We start from the raw sequence: 22,710 nt of genomic DNA on the forward strand, positions 1-22,710 counted from the left end.
GAGATCTTTGGCGGTGAGGGTGGACTGAATGTCCATATGCCTTTTATTGTGGTGTGTATTTCACATGTGTAATACAGAGGTAAGCCACACCATTAACTCAAAGATAAAATTAGCAACATCCGCCAGTTACCGTAAAGATTCACATCCACCGTATATGTGGACACAAACATGGGTTCTACTGCTGACTACCTGTCTTCTGTGTCCTTCCGGCATACTTTGTGTTTCCTTTCCTTTGATCAACCCCCCCTACAGTCACAGTGTTCATCCAGAAAACAATTAATGTGATACAGATGGTTGGAATACCTTCTTAAAATTAAAATTTAGATGCAGAATTATAAAGTTTTATAGTTCTGCAGGAGGGCCATAATAAGACTTTCCTGGATTAAAGAGACACTAAAACACTTTTATAGTTGAAAGTCTGTGGGTGCATCCGGGCTGGGCAAATAATCAAATTTTATTTTCAATTTTGGCTTCCAACGATCATTAAAATAAGTTCAAAGAGATAAAACGATTATTATGCCGCATTCGGTTTCTGCTTTTTTTTGTCTTGTGTTATAAATCCAGCGCATCGCTTTTCTTTACAGCGGTGCACTTTCGACCCTCCCTAAAAGCCAAACTCACTCTCGGCCAGGTTGTGTCATGTTTAGTTCAGCTTACTGCAATTAGGGGAGCCATTGTTTGCTTAACCTGGTCAAGCCAGCCGTCACTTGGATTTTGATGCGCGTCTATCCCTGCTGCTATGATACCGATGGCAGGAGCGAGCGAAAAGGATGAGAGTCGCAAATCAGCAGTCCTTTCTCCCATTTTATATAGCAAATAAATATGACAGTGTAATACACTTTGTACATTAAACAAGTCGTTATATTTATCATATATTATTATGATTATTATTATTATTATTATTTTTATATAGGTTTTTTGTTGAATTATGTTTGAAGCTCAACGAAAAAGCTGTTTTTTCTTTAAAGTTCAACAAATGTCTGATGTTTCCAAAGTTAATGAGTGATCTAAATAATCAGGATCTCAATATTGACTAAAATAATCGTGATTGTGATTTTTGCCATAATCGAGCAGCCCTAGAGGTCAGCCTCTGGCGATGGTCGTTTATAGCAAGCGTTCTTGGCATTCTAGCGAACTTCCTGTCCGTTACGCAGTTAGCAATCCCCCCCCCTCTCTCTGCGTCACCACATTTGCACGACTCCTTTCTTTTTTTTTCTGAGGCAGCTCTTCTTGCAGCTCACATTCTTTTCATTTCTCATTCCGCCTCTTTGTGGAATTATTTATCCCGAATGTATAAAGCGGGTAGGGATACCAGAAAGTTTCTTTGCTCTCTTATTGCATGAGCGTGCATGATCAAGTTGCGTATCGTAACTGCAGAGGGCAACATGTTTGGAGCTTGACCCACATCGGGGACTAAATCTGGATATCTCTGCTGAATCAACTCTGACCATTGCTTTTGGAATCTTTCCCCAACTTTATGGATACGTAAACTAAATCACTGGAGTACTCTGTGGAATGCTATGGTTGGACTCTAAGCCAGAAAAATAACGAGTTAGCTCATCCATCATCCCAAGCAAATATTTGTCTCTCCCCAATTAACTGCGTACCTCACATCTAATTCATCATCTGTTCGTCGCAGTCTGACCTTCCCATGTCAGTTGTCTGGGTTCACGGCCTCCTCATGTTACAGCATAGCTGTCACACTTGTTAGCTAGCATTGCACTGTGTCAAACTGTTAAAAACAGCTATGGGGCCTCTGTTGGCATGTTGCATATAGCATACATGCATAGTGCGGGAGCTCAGGCAGCTAAATAACCACACATTACACGCTTGTACATCTGCTGAGGGTTTAAACACGAGTCTCACTCAGACTGAAGGATTAATAAAGAATTTAGGGAAGAGGTTCTACTGACATTGATTTTTACTGTAAAATATTAATTGGTAAAACTGAGAATAAACTACAGTTTTGATAGCGAGTCCTGGGTATTAATTACTGTGTTTCTCGCCTTTTATTCCTCCCTCCTCCCACGCAAAACACTTCCACATACAAATGTAGCAGTAAGAGGACACTGATTCACATGCTTACAAACACATTACTGCCAGAAGGGTATTCTAATGAAATTATTAATAGTATCTGGCACAGAAAGTGCTTTTTCCTTTTCTGGTTCCTGTGAGTGATATCGTCCAACATCATCCCACTGCAGCACGCAGCCCAGCATGCATACGAGCGCCACACAACACCTCTACCGCGTGCGCACACACACACACACACACAAATTTGACGCCACCACACACACATGCAGATCCTGTGTGAGCCGAAGCCGTGCCGTTCGCTCTGTGCTCCAGGTGCCATGACACAAACCATCATCTCAAGAAGCCAATCATATTAAAAGCATGAGTCATGTTGCCGCCTACACTGGCTCAGAGGCTTTAAGAGGTGTCATGTTGGATATCGTCCTCCATCCACACACTGTGACCCAGATCCCACAACCTCAGCTGTTTTTTAGGTTATTTGGACTCAAAATTTCAGCATATAACTACAGAGCACATTTAAAATTGAAATATATGATGGACATTTTCAAAAGTCGGATTTTCCTTTTCTTATATCAGAGATAATCACACTCAGCGAGGAGTGACACTCCATGGCAAAATCTATTACCCGTCTTCCTCTCAAGGGCAACTGGTCTAAGATTTCTAAGTGAGCTAGCTGCTGACGGGATCTATTATATGTGCCATCAATCAAGTGTTTGTTCCAGCGCCTTTCATCTGAAACACTTTGTTCATCACAATACATCTCCATCGCCAGTGATCGCCTGCTCTTCAGATCGACACATTTCCATCGGTGCAAGTTTCTCACATCTGATTGGCTTTTATCACCACTTCAGGTGTGAAGTCACAGGTGTGCCTGGTGTAATCTCGAGAGGGAGGGAGGGTCGAACGAATCGGCAGCTGAGCAAAGAGAGAGAGGGGGGTAAGGGGGAGAACTGAGAAATTCGGTCTCAGCCAAGTGCAGATTCATCTCTGCCTTTTTGTCCTTCCTCTCCCTTTGTGGAACTGTTTTCTCTTTACATCCTTTTTATCTTTTTCACACCGCCTTCCTGCTGCTGTACTCTGTCTTGTGTCCTTGTTTGTTGTTGCTGTGGCTGATTTGTGTGTAAATGTGTGCGTGCACACCACTAGGGGCTCTGATCTCTTGTCATGTCTCATCTGTCTTCCTCATTAGCTCCCCACAAGGCACAGGTGAATTATTTACACACCAATATTCCTTCTCTCTCCAGACTGTGGCTGCAGTCTCCCTTGCTATATTATCTGGTTGTGTCCTATTGATGATACTGACCTTTACTTGTACTTCATTGTACTGCATATTCTCTCTTTGTAACTCCCCCCTCCTCCGGCCCCCCCTTTCACACTCTCAAAGACCGAAACGTATCACAAAATCCCCATGACATTTTTATCGACATTGTTTCTTACTCTTGAATTTTTCTGGTGTAATTGCGCAGGCAGGGCACAAGGGAGAATGTCGTTATTTTCTACGGCTAGGTGCCAGACAAAACCCTTGGAAAAGGATTATGGAGGTGGACAGAGTTTCAGTGGGGGTGGGTACTGGCAAGGGATGGAGCCCGCCTGACTCAGCTGTGTCTTTACATAAATCACGACAGGGGTAGAAACCCCTCAAGACAGAGCCAGCGCACTGTGTCTTCTCTCAGGAGACTCTGTAGAGAATTAGAGGCGGTGAGATAAGCGTCTAGGACTGCAGAGTGTGTCTCCGTATGTGTGTGTGTCTGTGAGGACCCCAGGAGAGGGTGAGGTACCAAAGCAGAGAAAATTGTGTGTAATTGATGACTGTGCCCGAGTTGGGAGACAGAGCTGACCTCCTCTCCCATGAGACAGCATGCACTGTGACACAGTCCCACAAGCAAGCGGACATACATGCACACATAAACAAGATATATTGCAGGCACTGTAGACCCACATTCAAAGTACAAAAAGATAAAGTAGGTCTTCCATCAAAGCTCGATATTTCTTGAGTACAGACTTAAAGCTGGAGTTTGTAGAATATGTGAAAAACGCATGAGACTGGGATGGAAACAACTGCACTCCCCCCTCTCCTCCCTGTTTCAACTCCGTAGCTCCACCCCGTCTTTTGCCTGAATTCTCGTGGACGTGCATGACTGTGGCAATATGGAAATGTGGGAAATATTCACGTCGGAACGTCGGAACTTTTCTGTCATACACTAGCCATGGCCGAATTACAGGTAAAAAAGTAATTTACCTTTCTCTCGTGATAGAGACCGACAACAATTACTTCTTGCTAACGTCTCAGCATGACATAGCCTACATGTCTGGCACTAATAAAGCCACGATATCTGTCATACTGACATACTTATACAGCATAGAGGCAAGAGACAACCACTTTATTCAGACACTTCTTTCTTTTCACCGTAACCTGAAAATAAATGATAACTGTCACATCCATATTTACGCGGCACACGTCCTCTGTATGTCGTGTATATATAACTGTATTGACAATACATTTGACGTTGACTTTGACTTGCTTGTAGCTGTCGTGAGCCTTTGGCTACGGTTAGCATAAAGCTAATCAACTCACAACATTACTCGTCAATTGTGACCACAAAACTTCCACAAAAGCCTAAATACAGAGCCAAGAGGAGACACAGAAGTCCAGTGTTCTGTCATAACACTATGAATTACAATATGCTGAAAGGTTATTATTTATTTTTGACCAAATGACGCCTAAAATAACTTACACACTCTAGCTTTAAATGTGGCTGTAACATCAAGTATCATAAAGTGTCAAGAAAATTGGCATCTTAGGCTCGTTTACTAATTTCCTGATTTCAGTCAAAATACCTTCCTAACTGAACGAATGAATCTTTTTTTAAAATGGTACTAATAACAATGAACCACTTGGTCCCTGGGTACCACATAATGACCGCCAAACTTCTCCTGAAAGTCAGGATGTGTAGAGACCGAATGTTACTTAACATTGTACCATGTATGATTGCATACTGTACATGATGATAAACTTGGCCTTCACCTTTGACATCAGTTCCAATGACTATGTGTAATGTGAAAGGGGCGACTCGTAGTGAAAAATCGACAGCTTCCTGACTCCACTCAGCTCTACAGAGCATTTTAGCATCTTTCAGCTCGTTGTTTTGGTTTAACAGCCTAACTTTTGTGTTTTGCTTCATTGCTCTCATCAGTATTGTTTCCAGTAGCAGGAGGCAGCTGTTTACACCCACTGAATGCCACCTGCTCAGCTCCAAATAGCAGACAAAATTAGCCACTAGCTGGTGGAGCAAAGAATCAGATATTTCCCTCCGTAATTGGGAGTGTTCAACACATACTTGTCAGGTGGGCAGAAACACATCTCCAAATGAATGCTAATTACAAGCATTGGTTTATATTCCTGTGTGTGCGTGTGTGTGTGTGTGTGTGTGTGTGTGTGTGTGTGTGTGTGTGTGTGTGTGTGTGTGTGTATCTCATCATTGCAATTGCTTATTTCGTCACATTCAGGTACTTAAATTCATCTATGAAGTAATGTTGATGTAGAGAAATGATCCCAAAACGGTACAGGGTGTTTTATTTTGAAAATTGACCGGATGCACTACACTGTGTGTGACTTCCTGCCTGGCACAATCTGCTCTGTTAAGCTTGACGCGGCTGCAGTCAGTCTCCGTCAAAAATAGACATTCATAGACCTTCATTAAGTGCAGAATGTCCCAAAAAATATTCGATACAGTGATATCCCTGCAGCTGTGGCTGTGGTAAGACCGAGTAAAAATCTGGTCGATTTCAAGACGAGACCTCGATCTCCAAAAATTGTTCTCAAGATCAAGCCCAATGTCAAGTACAACCACACTGCCATAATTACTGAGTACTCATGTAATAATGTAGGAACGACTATTGAATACTCATTAAAGGGAAGGTTAGCATGTTGATGGGTGTTGCAGCTGGTGTGTTTACATGTGTTCGCCATATCAATTTTACATTTGCCTATTTCATGTTTGCACCTTGTGTAAGTGGCCCCCAAGTTGTAAAAAAAACAATTATAACTGCTTTAACAATGATGAAATAAGGAGTTTGGCATATTTAGTTGAATGAGAAAGTTTTAAAGCGTGGTGTTAAAGCAGGTTTCTAAACTAAGGTGTTGAAAAGTTTTGTTAACAGGTTTTGATATCAAACTATCATTTTGGCACGGATATCAAATAGGCTCATTACCCATCCTGAATATAAATATATTCTTATGAACTACCTTTAAGAATTATTAATCAGTTAAGATGAGACTAAGAACAAACATAAATTAATGAGCAGAGATGAAAAATACTAAAGAATCTGGTCTTTTTATTAAAAAGCCATAGTTCATGAAGTCTGTTTCCTGTGTATGATAATTCTTTGTCTAAAACAGATGGTCTTGCCAATTACTGTCACATCCACCGCAAAACTAATTAGTCCCCCTATAAGTCCTTCAAAGTTTGTTTCTTGGTAAAATTCTACTCAAAATGATTCTCACCCAATGCTCAACCCCCCTCTGCTATGGTATTTGTGATATATTCCTGTGAGACGAACTGTCAAGCCTTTGCTGCAGAATGTTGGTTTGATTGCATCTCGATGGGCTTCTTTTTGGATCCAGTTCCTTTTTAATCTTGCAAAGCACATGGTAAACTAATGGTGTGCCACAGCACAAAGGCTCCGGGGTAGTAAGAGCTCTGTAAACTATTATCCTGCCTCCATGGTGAATGAAATTATAGATGAGTACCTTACACTGAGATTCCCAGTTGCAGTCGTCTCACAGGAAGGAAGTGGAAAATGGAGGAAAATCTACCATGAAACGATCCATATGTACATTGATGTTCAGAACACACGGCTCAATTCCTCCCTGAGCATCTGAAAACCATCCCTGTATTTAACCAACAGTGCTCATGTAACACTAGACTGCACAAACGTCAAAGCTGACCACTACCTGCAAACCCTCTGAGACTCACAAATTAAAGGTAAGAGGCTTGGCAGAGCTACCTAATGAAACAAGCCATGAACATTACACTCCAAATGGGTCATTATTGTAGCTTGAGCCGAGGCACAGATAAAATATATGACTCTAAAAGTGCAGGAAGATGTTACATTTCTTGCAACAAGGTTCTTGAAAAGAACATAATTTTGTCTTTTATTGCATTTTTGACACACATTTAGGCATCTCCGTACAAGGGGTGCCAGCGGTGCCAGAAGACTCTGTGCATTAAACGACAGCCACAAACAGCTCCACACCCACTGCCTGAGCTCATCTCACCCCCACTTTTCTCTCTTCCTGGCATATCTTCTTGTGTAATTAACAAGGCTTAGAGCACCCTCACAAATACTGCTCGTGCTCACAAAAAAAACCCACATTCACAACCCTGTGCTGCATGCTGTCACTTGCACACACACTCTCCCTGCATGTAATTAACATGGATTAGGGCACAGTGTTGTCTTATGCCAGAACTGCTTTATTAACCAAAACACAGTGTTTGTGTGTGTGTGTACGCACGTGCGTGCATGAAATGTGTGCTCGAAAGCACATTTTCTGGGACAGACACAAACTGCAGCATACTGTGCATCAGTGTTACTCGGTCAGCCAGTGGGGAGGTGACATCAATCAGGCTAAAAGCAGGGAAGCTGCCTTTGTGTGTGCGCACATACACACACACACACACACACACACACGCACACACACACACACACACACACACACACACACACACACACACACACACAGGCACATAAAACACACTTAATCGTGTATACAACAAAAGACCTCTTTGTGTAATCCTTGTGGCAGTATAGAATTACGTTGAAGAGAAAGGGAAGGAGAATGAGAGACTTATCATTCCTTTCTTTTCCAAATTATCTCCTCTCCAATTAATAGCCTTTTCATTAAGGGAGAACAGAAGTAATGACATTTTGGCAGAAGAGGGTGTACTATCTCTCTCTTTTTCTCTCCTACACACACAGACTTCGTTATTAGCTCCTAATAGATTCAAAATATCAACATTTAAGCCAAGACTGTGCTTACTCCAGGCAACTTATTCAGTCGTGGCTTTCTTGTAAATGACTGCTTGTCCTTAATCACCTCTGAAACAGACAGAGCGACTCGGAGACAACAGGGAGTAGATATGCCACATTATGCAGCTCCAGCCCAGTATAAATGACCTCCCACCACTCCCTAACTGTATTACAACTTCATCTCCCAACATACTTCACCAATTACCGCCACAGAGGGTCAAAAGGTGATGGAATACACAAGACAACTCATAAATCTCAAGGACAGTAATGACAGCAGAGAAAAGGGCACCCACACGCAAGCAAACATCAGCCAATTTCAGTCGCCACTCCCAGAATTATATATTCATTGTCAAAACATGTATATGAAAAAGAAAGGCACAGACATGGGAGGGGTTGAACATGGACAGGCTGCCTGACTGTCTTGTCACACAACCTTGAAGCGTCAAGGTTGTTCATCTCTGATCTGAGCAAAGTTCTGCAGTGACGGCTCTGCAGTGTGCGGAAACAAAAATAGCACTTCGTGGCATCTCTGACAAAGAACACGCAGCCAATTATGTCACGCTGCTGATTGCCCCATCCTCGTCGAATCAGAGAGAATCTTCCTCTGCCCTTGTGGAAGAGAGATTTTGAAATCAAAATCAGTGCTGCCACTCTGTCGTCAGCACATGTGTAAGAAGGAGTTTTTTGGGGGTGGAAACACGCGTCATGTTTTCTCTGTGATCATCAAACCCCGGCATGCATTTTACATCACTGCTTCAGTGTGACAACTCATTATCCTTAGCATGTCTCTGTGTCCTTCATCTTTTGATGCATCTTATTTTTCCCTCTTCTCACCCGCTCTGTCTACCTAATCCTCCGCCCAACCCTCTTCACCCCACTCTGTCAGGATCTCCATCCTCATCCATCTATTTTTGGGTGTTAATCTCGACCACCTGCAAACCCTCTAATTAGTTCACATCTGTGTCTGAGCCCCACCATCTCAAGCATGCATTCACCAATACAATACAAATGTGTGCATGTACAGAGCCATAGACAGTGATGCACATGTACACAACCTTTTCTTCTCACCCCCAGTGTCCTCATTCTTCATCTTCAAGTTCAAGTTTCACAAGTACCTTCACACACACATTCACACACGTGCATGAGAAAGCAGGAGAAGGCAGTGATCTCAGGATCTAAAAATGTAACTGGCTTTCTCCTAATGATTACTCTAATCAAATCCTTTTCCAGATGCACTCTAATTAGGAAAATTACCCTGCACTGCAGAAAAATAAGGCCTTTATTTGGTGTCAGTTCAGATTTGTATTGTTTCTCATGTCGGCCTCATTGCTACTATGGCTGATGATGATGATGATGACTTTTAAGGATTTTTATTAACCATATTTATTGAAAGTGTCCTCACAGTAACCTGTGTACTTGTGTGTCTGTGTCCCTCCAGGGCTGCGTAGTAGTTATTCCTGCAGTGTCTGCAGTGTGGTCCTCAACTCCATCGAGCAGTACCACGCACACCTCCAGGGCTCCAAGCACCAGAACAAGTGAGTACATACATGGACAGATTCATAGTCAATAAAATCCTGAAAGAGAGAGACAGTGCGTAACTTTCCAAAACAGAAAATCCAATTAGCACCCGTTAGCAACACAATAGACAACTTTTTTGCCTCTACTTGTCATTCTGAAGTACAGTAAGTACTGGTTGCACAGTCTAATGGCTGCAGTAAAATTGACACCATCCACATATAGATCAGTTCCCTATCAACCTCGCTTTCAATAAGCTATTCGGCCTGCCCACCGCAATAATGAAAGTTGCATTACGCAACCAAAATAGGAAGAGAGGAAACTGCACACTTCAAAAGAAAAGAACCCCGCTGATGGAGGAGGTAAAAAGGGTGAAGAGGGAAACGAGTGAACAGACGGGCATTCATTCAGTGGAGAGCACCGGTGTTGTTTCAAGGTCTGTTTGCCCTCTGATATGTGTTTTCCCTGAGTAGCAGGACTTGAGACACTTCAAAACTGGCATTCTTTCTACTAGGTCAGTAAGTAAACCTGTCTACTTGTTAACAAAACCAAGTGTTTTATTCTTCCTTTTTATTACACTGAGATCAGGGTTTCTATGTGAAATTGGGACTCTTACAGTTTTTTTCCCTGCTTTGGACAGTAGCCAGGCTGCTAGCGATAGCCATGTTGCTTATACTGTGTTTGCAATAGTGGCGCCAACAGTTGTACCACAGTGAAACAGCGAGTTGAAAAGTTGTCTTTTTCCACTTTAATCATTTTTCATGTGTACAAATGAGTGCAACAAATGAAAAACTGTCTGAATGTGTGAGAGCTTATCCCCACTACAATTCATTGCACTGAGACTAAGAAGAAGACACAAAGAGAAAAGCACTCACAGTAAGAGATAAGGGAGGCAGTGTGACGCTACAACAACAGGCTTTCCGCCTGTGTGCGTGTCCATTTGAAACATGTATTAACATTTCCACAATCCTTTTCCTGTCCTGCCCCATAGAAGTGATGCATATGATGTCACACTATGCAGATGTTGCCACCAGGGTACATGCACATGCAGGGCAATGGCCAAGTAACTACTGCATTTCCAAATTTTGCCAGCTGCTCAATAGATTACCATTGGGGTTTTTTTTGGCTGTTAAGTGAAGAAAATCCTTCAGGACCTTGCATGTTTCATCAGCATGTGCCTGGTATTGGGTGCCAATATTGTGCCCTGTTCAACTGCACAAACAAGTTGAGTAAGAATCCAAGTCAAAGATAAGTACAGACTGCTGAGGGCTGAAGAGAACAGGCATGGCCGGCATTGCTTTGTCATTGGGAAGATTCAGGTGGATTCAAACAGTCGATTTTCTTGGAAACATTTCGCGTTGTTGCAGCCAAGAAATTATACTGCATTGTTTGTAGATGATGGCAAAGGGAAAAGACAGAGAAACTGAAAGTCATTCTGGGTAGCACTACTTGCAAATTACAGCACATACTGTTTGTATTTAAATGTTTTGATGAAGATGGGGCTTTACATTTTTAAATATCTGATGAGTGGAATGGCACAGCTTACATTCACTGGATGAAATTCATTCATCATTTACATATAAGCCATGTAAAGAGATGTGGAGCAGACTGAGCGCAGCGTAATGGAAACAAGGTTATTTATAATGAAGAATGACAATCGCACGATGAGGTCTGGTCATTTTCATCAAGTATTTCAGAAAACGTAATCACAGCCGATGTGAGGGAAATTATACCCACCAGCAGGAAGAGAGCGTGATATGGAGCACTTACATTTCATGCATTTATCATGAAATGGCTCAAAGCATTGCCATAGGCGATTTTGTGGTGCGTGTGCATGTGTGTGTGTGTGTGTGTGTGTGTGTGTGTGTGTGTGTGTGTGTGTGTGTGTGTGTGTGTGTGTGTGTGTGTGTCCATCTATGCATCTCTTTGTATTTAAAGCAACAAAATGGAAATTATCCGTGTTATGAATTGAATGTTTGCCAGATAAAAGGCTGCTTGAGGATATAACTTTGTTGTTGGGGCTGTATCTTCTTTCTTTTTCCGAGAGTGGAGACACTTCAGCTGAAAGTTCTGTATTTATCCACCCTAGAGCATAACTTGTCTGGACACCAAACTTCTGCAAACAACTTAACTCTGAGACAGAGAGTGGTGGGTGTAGTGAGAAAAACAGCGGCAATAACAAGCAGTAGAAAAGGCAGAGAGGGAAGAAGGATGACACAAAAAGTAAATAAAAGAAATTATTTTCTTGTGGCCAAGTTCCAAGCTCCACTGGTCAGTAAGGAGTAGATGATTTTATTATTATTATGGGAACCATCATGCATGCTCTGTTGACCATATAGACTGTGGAGTTACGCAGAAAGAAAGTTCCTCCATGAAATTGCTCACATCAAGGTCATGGATTATCTTGAGTAACCAGGTCATGATTTCTTTGCTGTTGAGTTTTTCAAATGTATTTTTTGTTTGTGCTTTGAGCAACACAAGCCGAGCAGCAAAACTCTGCAACTTACCCCAGAACAGTCTACACCGCGTTCCAAATTATTATGCAAATTGGATTTAAGTGTCATAAACATTTAATTTTTTGTTTTTCAATTAAACTCATGGATGGTTTTGTGTCTCAGGGCTCTTTGGATCACTGAAATCAATCTCAGACACCTGTGATAATTAGTTTGCTAGGTGAGCCCAATTAAAGGAAAACTACTTAAGAAGGATGTTCCACATTATTAAGCAGGCCACAGGTTCCAAGCAATATGGGAAAGAAAAAGGATCTCTCTGCTGCCGAAAAGTGTCAAATAGTGCAATTCCTTGGACAAGGTATGAAAACATTAGATATTTCACGAAAACTTAAGCGTGATCATCGTACTGTGAAGAGATTTGTGGCTGATTCAGAGCACAGACAGGTTTGTGCAGATAAAGGCATAATGAGGAAGGTTTCTGACAAATTCACCGGATTAAGAGAGCAGCCGCTAAAATGCCATTACAAAGCAGCAAACAGGTATTTGAAACTGCTGGTGCCTCTGGAGTCCCGCAAACCTCAAGGTGTAGGATCCTCCAGAGGCTTGCAGTTGTGCATAAACCTACTATTTGGCCACCCCTAACCAATGCTCACAAGCAGAAACGGTTGCAGTGGGCCCAGAAATACATGAAGACTAATTTTCAAACAGTCTTGTTTACTGATAAGTGCCGTGCAACCCTGGATGGTCCAGATGGATGGAGAAGTGGATGGTTGGTGGATGGCCACCATGTCCCAACAAGGCTGCGACGTCAGCAAGGGAGGTGGTGGAGTCATGTTTTGGGCCGGAATCATGGGGAGAAAGCTGGTAGGCCCCTCTAGGGTCCCTGAAGGTGTGAAAATGACCTCGGCAAAGTATATAGAAATTCTGACTGACCACTTTCTTCCATTGTACAAAAAGAAGAACCGTGCCTTCCGTAGCAAAATCATCTTCATGCATGGCAATGCACCATCTTAAGGCTGCAAAGAATACCTCTGTGTCATTGGCTGCTATGGGCATAAAAGGAGAGAAACTCATGGTGTGGCCCCCATCCTCCCCTGACCTCAACCCTATTGAGAACCTTTGGAGCATCCTCAAGCAAAAGATCTATGAGGGTGGGAGGCAGTTCGTATCAAAACAGCAGCTCTGGGAAGCTATTCTGACATCCTGCAAAGAAATTCAAGCAGAAACTCTCCAAAAACTCACAAGTTCAATGGATGCAAGAATTGTGAAGGTGATATCAAAGGGGGGTCCTATGTTAACATGTAACTTGGCCTATTAAGATGTTTTTGATTGAAATAGCTTTTGATTTCACTAAATATGACCCCCTAATGCTGCAAATACAACAAATGACCATTTTCAGTTCTTTACAACCTATAAAATCTTTTGAAACTCTGTTGTGCATAATAATTTGGAACAGTGCATTATGACTTTTTTATTTTTGAAAAAAATACTGTTATCATTGGGAGGTTTGTTCGATAAAATTAAAATTATACCCTAACGGGTGATGACTTGAAAATTATACTGACTGTCATTTGCATCGACTATTTAGGAAAATCAGAGAAAAACATCATTTGCATAATAATTTGGAACGTGGTCTAGATGAATAAATAGCACCATATGGAAGAGAAAATAACATATTTTTGATTATGGGGTAAACTGTCCCTACAAGATACATTTTTGACATGCAGTGTTATTTAACATGGTTTATTTAAAAGACAATTCTTGATATAGGAGTTAACATAAAGGAAATTAAAAAAACAAGATTCGTGTAAATCTGAGTGACGCCAAAGCTAGAGAGGAGGCACAGAGATAAAATTGTAGATGGGCTGAAAATGGTGCCGCCTACGACAGTTAAGGGAAAGTTTGACTCAAAACCCAATGTAAACTTATTTTTCTCTCCCCCAGAGTGCTATCAGTCCATTCAGAGAGGTTGGCTGAGGTGCGGAGATAGCAGCTCGGGACTGGAATTTGGTTTATGGAGATCAAAGCACCAAAAACTGACATTCAAAAATTTCAAACAGAATTGAAAGGTTACTTGATGTACTACACAGAAGCTGGTGTGATTAATTTTTCTTTGTTAGCAGAAAGAGACATTTGGCAGGTGTACTTTGATAGAAAGTTCTCAGCAAAACTTCATGACAAGGTTTGGTAATTACCATAAATGAGTGCATGACTGTATTTGGAAAGAGATGTTGTTGAGTAGGAGGGGAATATGTTTTATTGTGTTTTTGGATGAGACAAGAAGGCCATTAACTACTACATGCCACTAAGCAAGATACTGAATGCCTAAAAACAGCTCTTCCCTCCGTCTAAGTCAGCAGGGATGGGAACATCAGCTAAACCCCTAAAGAGTGTGATTGTTGAGATGTGTAATGTCTCAGCACAGAGGCTGTATATCATTTAAAATGGCAGCTCATAATTCACTCCATCTGTCAGATTTACTGTCGTAAAGCGGAAAAGAGGGCAGACACACTGAAAGAGTCATCTTTATGAGAGTGTAAGCAAGACTGATAGACACAGGAGAGACAGTATGCACCGCAGACACCGAGAGACAGATGGGAAGTGAGACGCAGTGAGACAGAAAGACAAATTGTGTTTGAAAGGCAGGCAAAACAAATAAAATAAAAAAGGGCAAAGAGATGGAAAAAGCCCAAGACAAAGTTGATCAGGAGAGACAGATGGACGTGGAGAAATGTAGTAAAACAGACAGAAACAGGATTTACTGGAGACGGAAAGGTGCAAAGAGCAGGAATAAAAACAAAAAATGCAGCAAAAATCTCCTCAAATTGAACTGAAATGCTTGAGCCAGAGAGATAAAGCGCAGATCTGGAGTTTACATTGAGGTGAACTTAGTCTTGCTGACAGCTGCAGGGCAGTACTGTTTCAGATAGACAGAGTGGGTTGACAGGGCATCGACGGACAGAGGGCAGTAAGAGACACGCTGAGAGGCAGGTACTGAGAGGGGAATTTACAGGGCTGCTACTGAAAGGTCACTGGATAGAAGGGGAGGATGTACCTCATCCACGTTATCAGACAGGCTTACAGGAAGTGGTCTGAAGTGGAGGAAGTTTGGTTGAGAAGTGTGCAGAGCCGGGCGTCAGAGCGGTGGAATTTACTCATGACTGTTTGTGGGGTTGTCAACAGAAGGAAAGGATACTATACTGACATTTGGTAGTAAGATGACTGTTTATTGACTTTTGAAGTTTAGGTAATGTAATGTAATGTAATGTAATGTAATGTAATGTAATGTAAGGGACCTTATGATGCCTCTGTGGGTAGAAGATAATTATCAAATCGTTTTGTGAGGATAGCAGGATTGTGTGACTACAGTCAAGAGTTTTACAGCCCAAGCTCCGTGTCCACCCTGACCTCAAAACACTGATGTCTCAGGTTGATGAAGGTTCTCAGTCATCCAGGTCAAGTGCTGTATCGTAGGCAACTGGACGTGTTTCAGTTTCTTTAAAACGTTTCACTTCTCATCCAAGAGGCTTCTTCTGTTCTACATACTAACAACATTACTTATCACCCGCCTACAATGCAGTACTCAGTTCCCTCCCCAGACAGCTTAACAACCATTCACACATGGGCTGACCTAGCCCTAGCAACCCACATGAAGGCCGGTTAGATCACCGACCCACAAGTGGCCCTAATGACTCTGAAACTCAGAGCTCACATGTGTCCTCAATGACTCTGTAAGGACACTCCCACACAGAGTTTAAAAGCCTGCAGCTCCCCTCCAGTTAGTTAGAAGTGAGGAAGCCTCTTGGATGAGACGTGTAACGTCTCCAAGAAACTGAAACAAGTACAGTTGCCTACAGTACAGCACCTAGAACTGATGTCTCAGATTTTCTCGACAGCTCTTTACTCAAATTCCTAAGGTTCATTGTCAACAGATTTTCACCCAGTTTTTTTTTTTTTTAAAAGAGCAAATTGGTGTGAACTTATTTACATACAGTAAGCACCTTACCACTGCTGGAGGATGACATATCAGAATCTACTATAGTCATACGTCATTACTAGTTAGAAACAGCTTACATTTTGTCACTTTGAGCAAAAAATTAGGTTATTTGGCAAACAGTGCGACATCAACATTGCCAGGAAAAGACTCAGAGAAATAAGAATTTTCATAAAATACCAAAATACACTGCAGGGGGCCATTTAGCAGTGTCTGCAGGACAGCATGCATTAATTGGGAGAAAGTCCATGAGAGAGCCCTCAAAGCACAAGTGATTGTACGGTGCGACAGCCCTGAGCCCTCCCAGACTTATTGCAAATGCCTGCTGAATTCTGTTTAGTCGGAGTGAACACTGGTACTGGAAATAAGTCTTGCCAGCTCCGTTGCACTGCTCCATCGATCCTCTGGGAAACATAGAACAAGACCGAAGGTTCCACCTCATCGACCTCACTTCCTCTGCCTTCACCAAGTCACTCAGGTGAAACACAATACGGGCGCATGAATGTGTGTTAGAAAGTGCTTTAGGCTACGTCTCTCTCACTCACATACACAAACCCGTCCCTGCATCAATGTGTAGTTATATTTTAGCCTTGGTAACACAGAGTAGTATGTGGGCATGATAGCAAATAATGCCCGTGTCACATTGTATTGTGCAGCAAGTGTCGCTTTTCACACACACACACACACACACACACACACACACACACACACACACACACACACACACACACACACACACACACACACACACACACACACACACACACACACACACACACACACACACACACACACACACACACACACACACACACACACACACACACAGGTTGCAGCACAGATGTAAGACTAGACAACCTGGAAGGCATACCCAATTCAGAAGAAGACATAAGGCCCTATGAATGAGGGCTGTGTGCGTGTGTATGTGTGCACTTGTGTGTGTGCATCACTCTTTTAAGAACTCTACTTTTTCTAAGAACAAGCTGTCTGATTATGGATTATTGCACTGCTCAAATGCTTTTTATATTTGCGTGTAGCTATGTGTATGTGTGCACGCATGTGTGTAAATGTAGAAGCTTGTGTGAGTCCTTATAGAAAAGAGGCTATTGAGGTTGTTGTTCATATCTCTGGGTTATATACAGGGTGGACAAGGCTTTGCCAAAGTGACGTGAGATCTTCCACCCAAACTTCGAGTGAGTCTGTGTATATGTATTTTTGTGGGACGTGCGTGTGTGTTCTTCACACTCAGGATGAGCTTTGGCTTGTGTAAGGAGCTTTCAGAGGAGACGAAAGCACAGCTGACAGTGGCAGGGGATTAGCTCTCACCGAAGAAACATCCATGAAAACTGTGTATGCGTTTCTACATATATTTGTGTGTATTTGTATGTGTATGTGTGAATGTGTGAGTGTAATGTTTGGCATTAGGAATGTGTCATCATAAAACAACAACAGATTTCTCTGTTCTTTAAACAGCTGGATGCATCTATCTGCCAGCTCTCCCTATCTGTATCGTGCATCTGCTTCATACACAGTCAGCTGCAGGTCATTTGAAACCCAGCAGACTCCACACAGTCGCTCCAGACTGGCTGCTGTAATTGGACCTGTACAGGAAGATAACAGCAGAGATAAAACTATACAAACTTGGCAGAACATTTTCACAGTTTACAGTATGTTGCAATTAAGCCAAGGCACTTCGTTGGCTAGCACACAGGGACACAAGTGGGCAGCAGACAGAGCTGAACAAAATAGATGAACTTTAAATTGCCGGTTGGTTGTTGGTTCCAGAGTGCAGTACTCTTAAAAAGTAATATTTTAGAGCATAAGGCCACCATCCCAGAACCATCCCGAAAAACAACTTAACCATCCCCAAGGGAATAGAAATTGTCCCAAAATCAAAATGTTGTTTCTTTACTTTGTTATTATCATCTCTAGTTATTACTTTAAAGTTTTAGCATTCAAGTACTTTTACCTCCAAACTGTACTCCTAATTCAACACCTTTATTTACTGTAAACTTGTTGTGTTGTCACATTCAACCACAGTACATGGTTTAATGCTTCATGTTCCTCAGAAGTGAAACTCTCAATCCTGCTGTTTGTTATGCTGTTAGCTCTATTAGCTCTATTAGCTATCAGCTCCCTTGGGCAAACGCACTCCAGGAATCTGCTGCACGCTAGCTCAGCTCCTGCCGATTTCAACATGGATTTGTTGTTCACAAGCATTATCAACGGAAAAAATAGGGTGGCGCTCGGGTTAGTTTGTCATCATTCACTAAGTGATTGTTAAACATAGAAAATAATTAATTTTTTTCCCTGGATTTTTATCCTGGGAGTTTTTCCTAAACGAATCGAGGGTCTAAGGACAGAGGATGTCATTCATGTACAGATGGTAAAGCCCACTGAGGCCATGTGGTTGTGATTTTGGGCTAAATAAATAAAATTGACTTGACAGAAATTGCTAGTTTTGAGCCCTGCCATCAGCAGACGGGAGCTGAGCCCACATGTTGATGGGAAATGTTCTGACAATGGAAGGCTGCTTCCAGCGGTAATGTATGCCTGCACCAATACAATACACTACAGTAGGTAATTGCTTATCAGGTTTCAAAAGTTGTATCTTTGCCTGTTTTTGCCATGTTTCTATTCCTTGATTATGTGTTATATAAATATGCAAATAATATATTAAACACTTGTAAAAAGATTCAATACAATATCCATTATCAAAAATGACAGTGGCAGCAACTATTAAGGCAGTCTATTAATATAAAAACAAAATATGCACCTCTCTGTGTCTATAAAACATCCATGTGCAGCAAATGCTTTTTTGTAAATCTGCCAACATTATGCCGATAAGATCTGCTTATTGGCATGCTGATTCATCAGTCAGGCTCCACTATATAGATCTTTCTCTGTCTGGTCCAGCGTTGTTCTATTAAAAATACCCAGTATTCTGAACCAGAAAAAGTGCTAAGAGACCTCATAATTACAGTCCAGAACATCCTCAAGGCTACAATGGGTTTTTATATGGCCTCCAAAGTTTCAGTCCAAGTATGTATTTTAAAAAAATACAAATAAAAAACACCAGAATAAAACAAGAATGGGCACTAATTAGCCCCCTGGAGTCCATAAGAGCAAACAAGGCTACCAGTTAAGCCAGTGTACTTGATGAGACCTGTCAGCAGGGTTGTATCTCTGACCAATGACACTGCATTGCTTTAACTACCCGTGTAATATTATCATGTTCACAATCGCTCACTTGGATTGTATGGCCTTTGCTTTCTGGTTGCTTTTTCGTTACACAATTCTGACCTCTGGCCTGCCTTTATGTGCGTTTATGTGCATAGCGTGTGCTTGTGTATGAGTGTGTGTGTGATGTTGATGCTAATGCTGATGTCGATGCCCCAAGGCTATTATGGTGAGGTCGGGGACAATCCATTTAGCCTACTCACCCTAGTAATTATTCAGCATCAGTATCACAGGGGACACATACACACAAACTACAAAACAAACTAATGCACATTCAAGAGGGAGACAGAGACAGAGAGGGTGAGAGATGACATTGCTTGCTTTAAAGTAACTCCAAATGCAAATGGTTGAGTTATCGACCTGCTAATAGGCTTGCTGCATGTATGTGTGTGGGTCATGGTTTCAGTATGTGTGTGCTCCCTCCCTGCTTGAGGCAAAGTCAAAGGTTAATTCAGGACTGACACTGGTGAGCTCCCCTCTGTCACACTTAAACACACACATGCAGGCCAACGCCTTAAGCCCTCCTCATCTCCCCCAAAGGCACGACTTGCACTTGTCTTGCTCACACCTTTCCGCCCAAAAAAATTACACAAACACACAAACTGTTTACACACACACATAGCCTGCCTGCCCTGAGCATCACTGTCTGTCATGTTAATAAGGTGAAGGCAGTGAGGAGGGGGGTCATGCCTGAATCATGACTCACAGCTCCGCTCCCTTAGCAACTGCCACTGTCGGACTGTGTTTACCTGGCACACTCAAAAACACATTCACACAGAGCGTGCCAAGGTGACCTTCGCATCCTTGCAAACACCTCCCTCGGACACAGACGCACTACACTGTTCATTCTCTCTGCTCTCTCTCTCACACATCCTCATCCTTGTGCATCTCACATCCCACATGTGTGGCCATGGGAGAGATTAATGGATTAGTCTATTAACAAACCCCTTCGCTCAGACCATGACCTGTTTTTGACCTCATCCTGTCTAACCTTCTACGTTCCGTGGCTCCGTCACTTTTCCAGCCCTTGTCCTACTATTACCTACTATTATACATGTGTAAGCATCCAACATGTACTTTAGATGAATGAGATTTTAACATGCTGAAATAAAGTCAGGAAAAAAAGAAAATCTAGGTCATGAGGAGGTGTTTTGTTATTGTAAACAAACCGTTCTATAGAGCATAATCTAAAAGGCAACAGATTTATTCTCCTGGCTGTATGAAGGCTGCACTTGGCTTCTGCGCCAGTCGCACACTACCATTCAAAAGTTTGTGATATCCTGACACAAAAGCTGGATTCAGCACAGTGAGATTTCTACTCTATACTTTTCAATGTTTTTTTATGCTTTAAGGTTGTCGAAAGTTCTCTTTACAAATGGTTTGAACGTGGAGAAAAAATTGCTCCCAAATGTTCCAAAAAGCAGACTGGCAATTTGAAAAGGCAGAAAAAGACAAAAACTCATTTGAGTTCAATAAGGGTAGAAGAAATCACTAGTCACTGGTGAAGAGAAATTGGAAGTTTAACATCAAAATCTCTGCAGATTTAAAAAGGAACAGGTGCACAGCAAAGCTGTGATCAACCTGGAATTAACAGGCGTGACTCAGGAGGTAGAGCTGTCGTCCACCAATCAGAAGGTCAGTGGTTCAATTCCCTGCAGTCTACATGTTGAAGTATCTTTGGGCAAAATGCTCAACCGGGAATATACAAATTGCTCCCAGTGGCTAAATCATCAATGAGGGTGTGTGCGTATGAATGGTTATTGCTTCTGATGAGCAGGTAACAGCTTGCCACCAGTGTGTGAATGGGTGAATGCTGACTTGTATTGTAAAGTGTGAGTGGTCACTAAGACTAGAAACACTAGTACAGTCCATTTACCATTTGAGCTATTCTTAAAGCTGTAAAATGGAAACAGGAGGTTAGTTTAGGGATGGCATTATTGGAATTGGATCACAGAATATCAGTATGGACTGACAAATCAGACCAATCACACTGTCGTGGCTCGATCAACAAAGATCTCATGCTCTTCTAGACCGGAAAACAAAGTCACAATCGAAGGGAATTTCAGGGAAAAACGTAGGGTTGAACAATTTATCGAAATATAATTTGAATTGCAGTATGACCAAGTGCAATACCCAACATACCATACATACCATTATAAAGCATTGCAGCATCATGATGGTACATATTCTTCAGGCATAAGGGAATCGAATTGTTCTTGTTTCTTGTTGTTTGGCCAAAACCATTTCAAATGTAAATAATACATTTAGTGTCTGAATTTTATACCGTTTTAACTCTAAGATTTTGTATATCGTTATATGGTAATATGGCATAAATGTCATTTTTTCTTGGTTTTTTTTTTCTGTTTTTGTCCAAATGTTTACCTTTACCCACTTATATTCACATTACTGAGGATTGTTTATCAAAAAATCTCATTGTGTTAATATTTTGTGAAAGTAACAGCAGTATCACAATATTGCTTCAATATCAATATTGAGTCACATTTGGTCAAAAATGTTGTAATATTTGATTTGTCAACCAGTCGTAGCCATTATGAAGTGTGTTGAAGTGAGATTCCAAATATTGAGATATACATTGTGTATCGCGATATAGCTTAAAAATATTGCAATATTATTTTCAGGCCATATCACGCAGCAGGTGATTCCAAACTTTTGAACAGTAGTTTATGTATCACTTCATACACAACTGCTGGACTGGCTCTTTTCTTTCTACAAGCCATGCAACTCCCCATTGCGTCCCAGAATAGACTTGTCCATTGGCCCCCTCTTTTTGCCCCAAACTGTTTTCTCTCTGGCCCTTCTCCTCTTGATGCCCTCCCCCTACCTCCTCGCCGCTACCTGTCCCCTCCCAGGGAACAATACATGCAGCCAGAGTCGTGGCCTTCCTCTCCTCAGAGAGTCCAAAGTACTAGATGAGTCCTGACAGAGTGGACAGGGTGTAGAGGCCACTGTTTTAACAGCCATTACCAGGATAGGTGCTGACAGCTAGGGTGCCTGTGCATCCCTCTCTCTATCTCTCCCTCCATCTCAGCGTTAAAAGTGTGTGTGTGGGGCAACACTCCAATTAGGACACGGTGGAGGACTGGCATTTTAACAAGGGCTGTGATGGGAACGGTGGAATTTGTGTGCTGTTTGGGTGGGACGTGTTTTCATTTTAGGCTTGAAGCGACAGCCACATTCAGAGACAAACATCTAAATCTCACTTTGTGTGGGTCTTTATTTTTTTGTCTCTGTGAACGACAGAAATTTCAGAACTGCACCATGAAAAAAAGTTTAAACGCTCCTCAAACTGACAAGAGGAACAATTATACAAAAAGCTGCAGACAGAAAGAGGTATTGTATTACTTTCTGTTGTGACACTTAGGCAATTGAATAACTGAGACCAACTCTGAATAAGAAATGAATACTGTAATTTCAGTCACACTT

At 41.8% G+C, this 22,710-nt stretch overlaps 1 protein-coding gene and 1 long non-coding RNA gene across 3 annotated transcripts in view; one reads left to right on the forward strand and one right to left on the reverse strand.

Annotated features, from left to right (window-relative positions):
• The window catches only part of LOC311270916, a 167,679-nt gene that overhangs the window by 103,414 nt on the left and 41,555 nt on the right, over window positions 1–22,710 (reverse strand). The gene's annotated exons all lie outside the window — the stretch shown is intronic.
• LOC311270914 (zinc finger matrin-type protein 4) overlaps window positions 1–22,710 on the forward strand; it is a 58,286-nt gene that overhangs the window by 30,644 nt on the left and 4,932 nt on the right. The window contains exon 6 of the mRNA XM_084376159.1: window positions 9,503–9,599. Coding sequence (XP_084232285.1) covers window positions 9,503–9,599 — 97 coding nt within the window. The remainder of the gene's footprint in view (window positions 1–9,502; window positions 9,600–22,710) is intronic.

The sequence above is a fragment of the Pagrus pagrus genome, assembly GCF_965226575.1.
Source record: "Pagrus pagrus genome assembly, chromosome: 15".
NCBI classification, from domain to species: Eukaryota; Metazoa; Chordata; class Actinopteri; order Spariformes; family Sparidae; genus Pagrus; species Pagrus pagrus.